The sequence below is a fragment of the Gobio gobio genome (genome assembly GCF_949357685.1).
Source record: "Gobio gobio genome assembly, chromosome: 15".
Taxonomy (NCBI): Eukaryota; Metazoa; Chordata; class Actinopteri; order Cypriniformes; family Gobionidae; genus Gobio; species Gobio gobio.
In genome coordinates, this window is record NC_137108.1 from 6,351,223 (window position 1) to 6,362,993 (window position 11,771).

At 37.7% G+C, this 11,771-nt stretch overlaps 1 protein-coding gene across 8 annotated transcripts in view; it reads right to left on the reverse strand.

The window, feature by feature from the left end:
* Nucleotides 1-10,804, reverse strand: part of fez2a (fasciculation and elongation protein zeta 2a) — a 29,005-nt gene extending 18,201 nt beyond the window's left edge. For 3 of the 8 annotated variants that reach the window (XM_079836154.1, XM_079836151.1, XM_079836153.1), the window contains exons 1-5: nt 10,258-10,804; nt 7,633-7,741; nt 7,443-7,559; nt 5,317-5,449; nt 4,995-5,245 (exon numbers count right to left, since the gene is read on the reverse strand). In XM_079836154.1, the coding sequence (XP_079692280.1) occupies nt 4,995-5,245; nt 5,317-5,449; nt 7,443-7,559; nt 7,633-7,741; nt 10,258-10,571 (924 nt within the window). In that variant the 5' untranslated portion in view covers nt 10,572-10,804. Of the gene's footprint in view, nt 1-397; nt 479-2,043; nt 2,080-4,994; nt 5,246-5,316; nt 5,450-7,442; nt 7,560-7,632; nt 7,742-10,257 lie in introns of all 8 variants that reach the window. The other 5 variants (XM_079836150.1, XM_079836147.1, XM_079836152.1 and 2 more) reach the window with 3 other exon arrangements.
* Nucleotides 10,805-11,771: the final 967 nt, after the last annotated feature.

The following is an 11,771-nucleotide window of genomic DNA, read 5'->3' on the forward strand; positions in this document are numbered from 1 at the left end:
GATCACACGCTTAACTTTAACTTTAATTTGCCCCGTTTAGTAAATCTGGCCCTTAGTGTTTAGCCATTTTGGGCTTGGCCCATTTTTGTGCCCAGGAGTGTATGACGAATTCCACTTGTGAATGTGAAAAGGGTCCATAATAACAGTGTAAATTATAAAAACACTACTATTTAATTTATCTGAATTGTCCCTCATTTACATTTTCACGCCAGGTGGTATTTTTCACTGATTCCGGCACGATGCAGCATCATTTTCACAACTAATCAGCAAATAATTAGGCAAAATGTTGCTACTAATCTAAACCAATTCAAGGATTGACAGCATGTCTATAATGCCCCCCAAAAATGAGCAGATTCGACAGTCTCAGAAGAGAAGAGGAACCAAGAGATATAGCCACCTGTTTCTCACCGCCCCCATTCCCAAAAGTGTGCCGCAAACCATTTTGAATGGCAGTAGAGATGCCCTCCATGCTGAAGCGCTACAGGCACAGAACAGAGGAAAGAAGAGAAAGATCGGGACAGAAAGAACAGAATGAACACGGAAATAAAATCACATCAACTACAGCAAGAGGTAAATTAAGTATGAAGAAAGAGATTGGGATTGACATGCGTATCTCAAGTGTTTCCAAACCAGTAGCTATGTGTGATCGGATATTGTGTTTCGGGTTGTGATGGGTACATCAAATATGGTAAACTAGATCTCAAGCATGCTTGCTTGACATACCAGAACCAAAGAGGTTTGTTCTTGCGTGTCACACAAGCATGAGGCTGTTCCTGTGAGCCAAGCAAGCGCAGTTGAGCTATGTATGTGCGTTGATCAAAGTTTATAATAAAAGCCTAAATTAAATCTGTTCATCATATAAAGCGATCGCTTCACTTCAGAAGACTGGCTCGATTTGTATGGATTAGTTTTTATAAACTTTTTGAAGCTTCATAATTTTGCTTGCATGGACAACATTTTTTGAAATTATTAAACATATCTTAATTTGTGTTCTTTTGATGAACAAAAGTCATATGGGTTTAAACTAACCCTTTGAAGTCAGCATGAATCCAAAGTTATGACTGACTTTATCACCATAGTGTGATGCTTTTCCAAGTAAAAGGCTTATTGAACAAGACAAAAACATGGGGGACTTGATCTATCCACTGGTTGTTGGTTACATTGTGAAAAGTAAGCGTTGTATAATCGAATGGAGGCAGATCGGCAGATGAATGTGATTGGCTTAAATGCAGCGCAGTCAGAAAACAGAAATCTGAATGAATGAATCATTCACAATAAGACCAGTAACATGGATTAAAGCCGGCATTAAATGGAAGTTGCGTTAGTCTTTTCTTCCCTATTGTGACGTATATACGAGTGAAATTACTTCTCAAACAAGAACAAATGTAGGGCGGGGCTTGATTTTGTCCGTGAGGAATTGATTGGATGGTTGGGGTTTGCTATTGGTGGATCGCATGTGAGTGACAGGTTGCCCCGCCCTCATCATCAGAGAAGCGATGTCGCTGCAAAAGGGAGGGGAAGTTATTCTGATTCAAGATTACAAGGCACAGGAATTTAAAAACTAATTAGGGATGCACCGAAATGAAAATTCTGGGCCAAAACTTTGGTATGCACTTGGCCAAAAACCGAAACCGAAAACAAATAATACATTCATTATTCTAACTTATTTAATAATCAACAAGTACAGTTTTTATATAATAACAGAATTGTTTCTACTCCAGTTTTGGTGAAATATAAACATTTAAAGTACAATATACTATAATAACTTGTTTTCATGACACATTAAATAATGAAGACTATCACTAACATGTTAAGTAAAAATATAATGAATATGTAATACAGTGCATATACTTAGCAAAATGTTATTCTTTTCTAGCCAACTAATGAGTCTATGGACATTTAATAGCTTTCTTGAGGTAAATGTAACGTTAAATATAGCCTACAAGCTGTTTTATTAATGTCTTTCCCCAGTTGAAACACAGATTGAGCGATTACAGAAGACAGGATTAATTTCGGTTAGTTGTAATGTATCTTTCAACATACCTTCTGGTGTTCACCCATGTTTATTTCGTGCTGTAACTAGTAGTAAAGAGATAAGATGAGATGATCAGTTCACGTGCAATTGATCCGTGCTGCCATTTGAACAAGCGCTACAACGATCTGTCACGCCATAACTACATTTATTGTTGGAATTTTGTAATCAAATCGACAGAATTTTAAAGTTGAGACTTTGCTTCATATTAAAAGTAACAAAACACAAAGCTTTTTGCGCCTGTTGGATGGCAGACGTGCTACAAATGTTTAGCGAAGTTTTGTTCAAGCGTCATCAGAAAAAAAGCACAGATTTTTAGATTTAAGAAACCATATCATTAACAAATTAATATTGTCAGCATGGCAAGCCGTTTTGTCTTTTATTCATTCCCAGGATATGAATTTTTGATATCAACAATTCAATTTTCACTAGCTGTTAAAATGCCAATTTTTTATATCAGGAATCAAATTTCAACTAGTAAAAACTATAATTCTTGATAATGTAATGTAATAATGTAATTGTGTTTTCACTAGTTAAATATCATCATAGGCTGCCATTCAAATTCAGTTCAGATTATCTTGCGAATTTATGAAATTCCAATTTCACATTTCAGAAATACAATTCTTACTAGTAAAAAAACTGTATTTTTAATATCAATAGTTACGTGGTTACTAATACAAATGACTGTTCTTGATATCAATAATTTGATAGTCACTAGTTGAAATGTTAATTCTCATGACATGCACATGACATGCGGAAAAAAATATTAGGCTAAATCGTGTGGACGGTTTAGCAAGTCGAGGGAACGAAGTAGTAAATCGTGTGCAAACATTTTTTTTTCTTGCACGTCAAGTGCGGGGCATGGTATCATGAATGTGATTGTTACTAGTAAGAAAGCCATTTTAGATATCTGTAATTACTCTCCTAATTATTGATATCAGAAATACGTTTTCAGATATCATAAATAACACATGTAACATGTTAAAAATACATTTACAGACATCAAGAATTAACATTTCAACTAGTGAAAATTGAGTTCTTGATATCAGGAATTTATATTTTTACTAGTAAAAATGTCCTTATTGATATCAAACATCCGAACCGTGACTTCAAAACCGAGGTACGTACCGAACCGTCAGTTTTGTGTACCGTTACACCCCTAATATATATATATATATGGTTTTTACTAGTAAGAATTGTGCTTCTGATATGTGAAATTGGAATTTCAACTAGTAAGTAATCAAGTCTTGATATCAACAACTGAATTTGAATGGCAGCCGAGATTTAACTATAGTGAAAATACAATTACAGATATCAAGAATTATAGTTTTTAATAGTTGAAATTTAATTCTTGATATCAAGAATTAATATTTCTGCGAGTGATGATGTCATTGTTTATATCAAGAATTCACATTGTTACTAGCAGTGTTGGGAGTAATGGCTACAAAGTAACGCGTTACTGTCATTCCACTACTTTTAGCGGTAATGCGAATGTAACTCTTTTTTTTTTTGTCAAGTAATGTAATTACAATTATTGAAATTTAAATGAGTTTGTTACTCGCACCGCGTTATAGATTGGGTAAACCCAGCCTGATCTGCCAGCGATTTGATTTCGCCCTGCAGCTCAGTCTGGAAACCTGTACATTCATTTCTACTGCTTCTGTTACACTTTAGCGGGAACCAATCACAGACTGGCTTATCCACCTGGTGCGCTATTGGCGGGTTTAACACGATGACGGATAGAGAAGCGATGGGTCGTTGCCTGTTAATCACGCCTCTTGTGGTCTGATTGGTTGAAGGACTATCCAATTGCGTACAGAGTCATTTGAACCATACTTGTTTATCACGCCTCTTGTGCAGTAGAAAATACAGAGCAGACTCCCCAGACCAATGTTCAATCTTAAAATGAGCTTGGTCTGGTGATAGCCAGACAAATTGCGTTACTCTCTTTTGTGAAAAACGAATGCTTGCAGACAAGAAGCTCAAATCTAGGCCCTAGCCCGGCACGTGTTCGACAGCTTATCAAAATTCTCGGCCCGGGTCTGACTGGAGCACGCGTTTTTATTTATTTATTTATTTTATTATATTACACATTGTTGCAGCCATTAAAATAGTTCATTTTTGTTTTTAATGTCAAAGTAGTTATATTTCATTTAGTTTCTTTACTAAGTTAATTTAGAAAAAAATGTTTGGAGTGACGACCAAGCAATTTGCCAGGAGTAAAATTTACATATGTGGTTAAAACAACCAGATGCATTTACACTTATCCAATTTCGCCTGCAATGTTGAATGAAAAACTATGTTTATTGTGTTTGACTGTTCCGTACTGTACATATTTACATTTAAAAAGACATAAAAGTAACTTAAGTTACTTTCCCTAGAAACTAATTACTTTTGACAAACAGTAATTGGTAAAGTAATTCAATTACTTTTAAAAGAAGTAACTAGTAACTGTAACTAATGACTAATTTTCAGTAACTTGCCCAAGACCTGTTACTAGTAGAAATCTAATTCCTCATATCAAGAATTAGCATTTTAACTAGTGGAAATTAAATTGTTGATATCAAGTATATACATCATGGGAATAAATAAAAGTCAAAACGGCTTGCCATAGAGCTAGTTTCCACACAGCTGACACGTTTAACTGGTAGTTTATCCACGTTGTGTGCACGAAATAGACGCTGAACACAGTCAAAATGTGTCATCAGAGAGTCGCTAATGAAACCTCTGTTTCGGTCACTGATTTCGGCCCAAAACCGAAAATAGCTTTATCGGCCGAAAATTTCAGTGCATCCCTAAAAATAATGATGTGCACGGATAAATCGTTTATAACAAATACTGCACTATTCCATTAAAAAACAATAATAGTCGATACTGGCTTCATGGTGACTTTAAGCGTGTGTGAAATGCCTCAAGTCAAAAAACAGCTAAACTGCCCAATCTAATGGCTCCTGCTACTCACAGAAGACGGCAGCCTCTCTGGCCCAGACACGCTCTTCACTTTCCTCTTCTTTTTTAGCATCTCTCTGTGCACCTTCTGTCGGTTCTGTACGTCTATGAGAACCGAGATGAAGCTGTTCTTCACCTCCTTCTCAAACTCCAGCTCATCCCTCATGGCCAGTTGCTGAATCAGCTCCTCTGAATATCCACGTATGGCCGTCTCCACATCCTCCAGCTGCTCGTTCAGCTCCACTCCAGACATCAGCCTCACTCCTGCACAGAGAGCACACGCTCAGACGCGCTTTCAACGACCACAAACATGTCTTCCAGAAGGGCGTACTCACTCTCCTCGCAGATCTGGCTGCTGTGAGATCTTTGGCTCTTCTGAGAGATGAAGGAGATGTCTGAGTGTGAAGCTTTCTGCTCCGATACCATCTCTGGTGAGTCTTGCATCAGCTCCTCTATCTCCTCAATAACCTAAAAAATAACGTTTCGTTTCAGATCTACAGTTACACTAATGTTACATTTTTCAAAAAAGTCATTTTTGCTCAGCAAGGCTGCATTTATTTGATCAAAAATGCAGTAAAAACAGTATTATTGTGAAATGTTATAACGTTGACTTGTTTTCTGTGTGAATATGTATTGTAATCGTTGGCGTTCTTCTTCTGCAACCCATAGAACCACTTGCAGGAAAGTTATGAAATTTGCCACACAGTTAAAGGACCACAGCCACAGCCGTTTTTGAGTCTCTAACTCAATCCCTCTAGCGCCACCAACTGTCCAAATTTTCACTTACGTTTGTGCTAATAACTTTTGGTTTGTGAGGGCTAGAGACAAAGGGCTAGATTCCTTGGATCAAGACAATTCGATGCCTATGACAATTTTTCATACCATTTTCATACCAGACCATGCTGACACAAAGTCATGAAATTCAAGTTGATTTGTCAAACCGTTCTCGAATAACACGCAAACGAATTTGACGAAGAGCACGCCAAAATGAACACTATCTATAATGGCCATTTTGATTTCAAAATGGCTATATATCCGCAATGCTTTAGCGTATTCTGTCTAAACTTGGTGGGTGTTATGACAACAGTGACCTGAGGTTACCTGCAGAGTTTCGGTGCAGTGCCACCAAGTGGTCAGGAGATATAATTTATTTTTTATTTTTGCTTGTAACTTTTGAATGGTCGGCATTAGTGTGTTGTTACGAAACTCTGTGTGTATCTTCGGCACCATGCCCTGAAGGTACTCAAAAAGTTTCAGGGCAGCGCCACCTTGTGGTCAAACGTTATATTGAAATTTCCAAAAATGCGAATAGTTTTTTATTAAATTAGCCTATTATAATGAATGGCTGTAATGACTGATCTTTGATTCCTTGGGTCATGCTGAGAACATAGATACCAATTTTGCCATAGTCGGCCAAACTTCCTATCCGCCATTTTGATTTTCTTTAAAAACCTACTTTTTTTTAACTCCCCCTAGACCGTATGTCCGATTTTCACTAAAACTGAATCGTATCATCTTCAGACCATGCCGGCAAAATTTATGGATTTTGTGTCGATAGACAAAACCGTTTTCATATACTGCATCAACAAAGTTAATGGCATGATGCCAAAAAGACTCTGGGGCTGTATCTCTGCAATGCTTTGACATATTGACACTAAACCTATCGTCACTTCACTCTGACCACACCACATTAAATTGGTAACTGCGCCACCTATTGGTCGAAAGTGATAAACCATTAAATCAAATTACTAATGAATGTATTTATGAGTTTGCAGCCATTTTTCCTGAAATTATCTTTCTATGTCTTTAATTGCTCATTGTTGCAGTTGGTCTGACGCTCCCATACATGATGGCATGAGTTATCGTGCCTTCTTTGCGCTTGGCCCCTTAATGGCTGCTCACAGCTATATTGTAAAATGTAATTTATTCCTATGACCAAATCTTTCTCTACTGTACAAAAGTTTGGGTCAGTATATTTTCCTTTGTGACAAAACAACTTGGCCATTGTTTTTCTTTCTTTTTTTCTGGTTATTTTGCTCTGCTATCTATGGAAGCTTGTTTCCACCACTGAATAAAAAAATAACGCAATAAGGGGTAACACTTTAGTTTAGGGTCCAATTCTCACTATTATCTAGTGGCCTATTATCATGCATATTACTAGGATATTGGCTGTTTATTATTACTATAAAGCACATATTAATGCATTGGCCATATTCTACATCCCTTAATCCTACCAATACCTTAACTTAACAACTATCTTATTAACTATTAATAAGCATTAATTAGGAGTTTCTTGAGGGAAAAGTCATAGTTAATAGTGAGAATTGGACCATAAACTAAAGTGTGACCCAAGTCACAATTGCGAGTTATAAACTTCCATAGTGGAAGGCTGTACGGTTCTTCAAATGAACTGAAATCATTCATAAAGGATGTTTTCTGATGAGTGAGGTTCAGTCCACACCTGTTCAGCAGTGAGCAGCGGCTCCTCGATGATACAGGACACAATGATGGAATGCATGTCCATCTGCTCCCTCAGGTCCTCATCATCAGACAGATCCAGGTTCACACCCTCCACCCGCTGAGGAAATGACACGGAGTAAGTGTTAATGCGGAGTAAACAGCACAAACACAGGTTCTGGATTTAGACTCACCGCTCTGTCTTCAAGGCTCAGCGTTGAGAGGTGAAGCGATCGGACTCTAGACTGATTCCAGTCCACCGGCATGACGTTGCAATAGTTATCCGTGAGAGCATTCCAGATCCTTCATGGAGAAGAGAGAGTATATGACCAAAAGAAAACTTCCCTCACAGAGAGCTGATAGACTTTAGTCAGGGTAGCGTCATATTTAACATATAGACAGTAATGAAAGCGAGGCTGTGAGGGGAAAGTATGCCTTATGCCTCTAAGACGTTTCCTGTCAGATGTTTAATAGACTTTTAGAAAATGTCTTTAAGGAGTTTATGATTTAGAATGTGTGTAAAACTGATTTTTCTCTGTTGTTTTCTAAACACAACAGATGTTTTCCAGATTAAGCGCTCTTTAGCAGACATGGGTTATCTGGGCTTGTGCTTTCATGTCATTTTGTGCATATATAATCAGTAATATTATGTTTATGTTGCATAAATATCAGATTAATCTCATATAAGTTTCGTTGAGTTAATTAACCCGTTACCAAAGCGTGTTCATTCAGCTCTTCAGCTCTTCAGCTTCAGCGCGAGCAGCTCAAACAGCAATGCTGTTATTTGAAACAGTAAAAAATTTAAATGTTACGTTTTCAAAAACAAAAAAACTTTGATGTACTATGAATAATGCATAGCCATTTTTTCTCGAATTATTTTCATAAACTATTTGGTTTAATTCAAATAATTTCATAGTTGTCTGTGTGTAGACTATTCCATTTTATTTTTCCATAGCACATGCATTTTTACTGTTTATACATATAGTCCAATGACTTGTTTGCATTATTTAAAGGATTAGTTATCTTTTAAATAAACTTTTGCTGATAATTTACTCACCCCCATGTCATCCAAGATGTCCATGTCTTGCTTTCTGCAGTCGAAAAGAAATTAAGGTTTTGGATGAAAACATTCCAGGATTGTTCTCCATATAATGGACTTCAATGGGCCCCAAACGGTTCAAGGTCCAAATGACAGTTTCAGTGCAGCTTCAGAGGGCTTTAAACGATACCAGACGATGAATAAGGGTCTTATCTAGCGAAACGACCAGTTTCTGCGAGAAACCCAGCAGTATTTATGCTATTATTTTACCTCTTAACAGAGGTGCGTGATCGTCTCTGAGCTCAGCCATAACTTCCGCCAAGTGAGGTCAAATACGATCGTGGTCATAGATGTATATGTAGATGCCTCATTAGCGCCTGCACGGATCAGTAGAATGAGGCATCTACGATTGATATATCTATGACCATGATCGTATTTGACCTCACTTGGCGGAAGTTATGGCGGAGCTCAGAGACGATCACGTTCGTCTGTTAAGAGGTAAAATAATAGCATAAATACTGCTGGGTTTCTCGCAGAAACTGATGGTTTCGATAGATAAGACCCTTATTCATCATCTGGTGTCGTTTAAAGCCCTTTGAAGCTGCACTGAAACTGTCATTTGGACCTTGAACCATTTGGAGCCCATTGAAGTCCATTATATGGAGGAAACCCCTGGAATGTTTTCATCCAAAACCTTAATTTCTTTTTGTCTGCAGAAAGAAAGACATGGACATCTTGGATGACATGGGGGTGAGTAAATTATCAGCAAACGTTTATTTAAAAGTGAACTAATCCTTTAAAGCTGTTGTCCGTAATTTTTTTGTGTTCCAGATTTACAAAAATGATATAATGAGAATGTACATCATGAATCCATTTTCCAAACCGTGTTTTTGTCTTAGCCTGAATCATTATGGTCCACTTATAATAAGTGTTTATATTGGGACTTTTTCAGACCAGTTCTGTTTATTAACCGCTAGAAGTTACGGACTGTAGCTTTAATTTGACCAGATGTAAATTACAATTTGATTACATTTCCATCCATGTCCATGCAATATCACATTAGACAATTATAATAACAAACCAAGTGGCACCTGCAAATAACTGATTTGAACTAACTTCACTTTTCTAGGCTATTTTTTGCAATAACTTTTAACAAACTGGTGTCAAGATCATTACAAAACCATGTCAGAAATGACAAACAAAAGGAAAAAATAAATAGTTTGTGAGGCAAATGCAAACTTTTTCACTATATCTCCCCATCCACTGTAGTTTTAAAATAAAATATGGTGTCTTTAGATGAATCATTTCAGTTTTACACTATCATGCTTTTATCAAAATTGAACCTTGTCTTTGAAAAAATCTCTCTGAAATAAGCAACACTTAGTTATTTCTGTCTTTAAGAGTCCAAATACTTTTTGTTGGAATCGTGTGACTATATGATTAGACTAATACAATACAACTAATCATGCCTGTATACAAGAGACAGTAAACAACACGCAGTCACGTGACCTCTGCGGATGCACAGGAATTCTTCATGTTGACCATTCCTACTCCGTTATGACTTAATCAAACACTATCATATGTAAACAGTGCAATGTAAAGGCCACAAGGACACAAGACGAGGCTCAATGCATTGCATTTTAAGACAGCATAATGTCATGCATTCATAGATCTCACATCATTCCTTTGATGGTCCACTGATGAAAATAGCAACCATGATGATGTACATTAAGGCAGTGTGTGCATGTCTTATGTGTTATGCGTGCTTTTGTTGACTTACTCGTCACATTTCAGCGTCGTATCCTCATTTATTGGCGTCACTGGATAGACTGCGTCCGGTTTGGAGTCTACATTTTGGAAGCACAATCGTAACTTCTCGTCGAAGTGTTTGATGATCTCGTCTGTGCGCGTGTAAGAGGAGCTCATCTCATTCTCGAGCGCGCTCTCGGTGTCTGAAATTCCATCCAGCAGCAGCGACATCTCTTCGGCGCTCACATGAACGCGCTCCAGATGAATATTCCGTTCCGTTCCGCCCTTGAACGCGTTGAAATCTTGCCACTCATCATCATCTCGCTGCGCTGAAGGCTCCGCCATAACGGCAAATAGAGAGACTCAAAAATGACCAAATTACGAACCCTACTACGGCGAAAGCCGAGCTCATGAATATTAATTAGAACATAACGGTGGTGCCTAGAAACCATAGACTGTAAAAAAATATGGACGACGCGACTCCATTGACTTCCGCTGACCAAAGTTGAAGCTTTCATAGGCCCGTTCACGGCGCTGACATCTTGGGACCGAGTCTGCGCAGTAGCGATCTCGGGACCGGAGTTGCGCAGTAGAGAACAGGAAGTAGAGGCGCGATTATCAAAAGCCCGCCCACACTCTCACAGATGCAGAATAATTAATTATGTTGGTGTGAAATAAACAGTTATGGAAGTGTAGAAATGAAAGCTAAAGCTCCAATCTCCTCACAAAAATCCAGAAAAAAGTCCGTTAGTGCCTCAGTGACAACTTCACTCAGAGAAGCCGTCAATCTCAGCTGTCAATCATGACGTCACACCCCCGTTTTTATAGCATCAAATAACTCACTAAAACTAAACTTATTTAAAAAACGAACACTTGAAATGAAATTATTGTAATAAAAACTGCCTAAAATGACAGAAACCATCTTTAGGAAACAATTATTTGAAGTGTAATTAAATAGTTTAGTGTGTCTCGCGCCCATTGAAATACATGGAGAGGCGGGGTTTAGGAGCTATACTGGGACCGGCCACCGGGGGGCGATCGAGGCGCGAAAGCTTCAATTTCTGACTGGAGCACTACAGGCTTGCTAGAAACCTTCAGAGAGCAGCGTAGACTAATTAATATTCAGGAAGCGTCACGCTTTGCAGCCAATTAGTTATGGACGTTGTATGGACGTCATGTTGCGTAATTAATATTAATGAGAAACGATTTCACCCCAGTATGACTGGTAAACTTGCCTACTAGATTAGTATTTCTGCAGCGTTGGATTGTAAAATCCAATAATTCTTAAATATGTGATGTAATATCAAAGTAATTTATAATTTAACGAAGCGATAATGTTGACATACTTAGTTATACTCTGCACGGAAATTGAAAGGGCTTGCAATGCATTAGAGCTGCTCGTGAATAAACCGTTTTTTTTGGTTGTTTTTTTGTAGTTTTTAAAATCTTGTCAATGAAGAAATTTAAATGGTTCATAAAACTGGCCTGAATAATTCACGAATCATATTTATTCCGAGTGCTTCTCGAACTCACTGAACTAAGTTT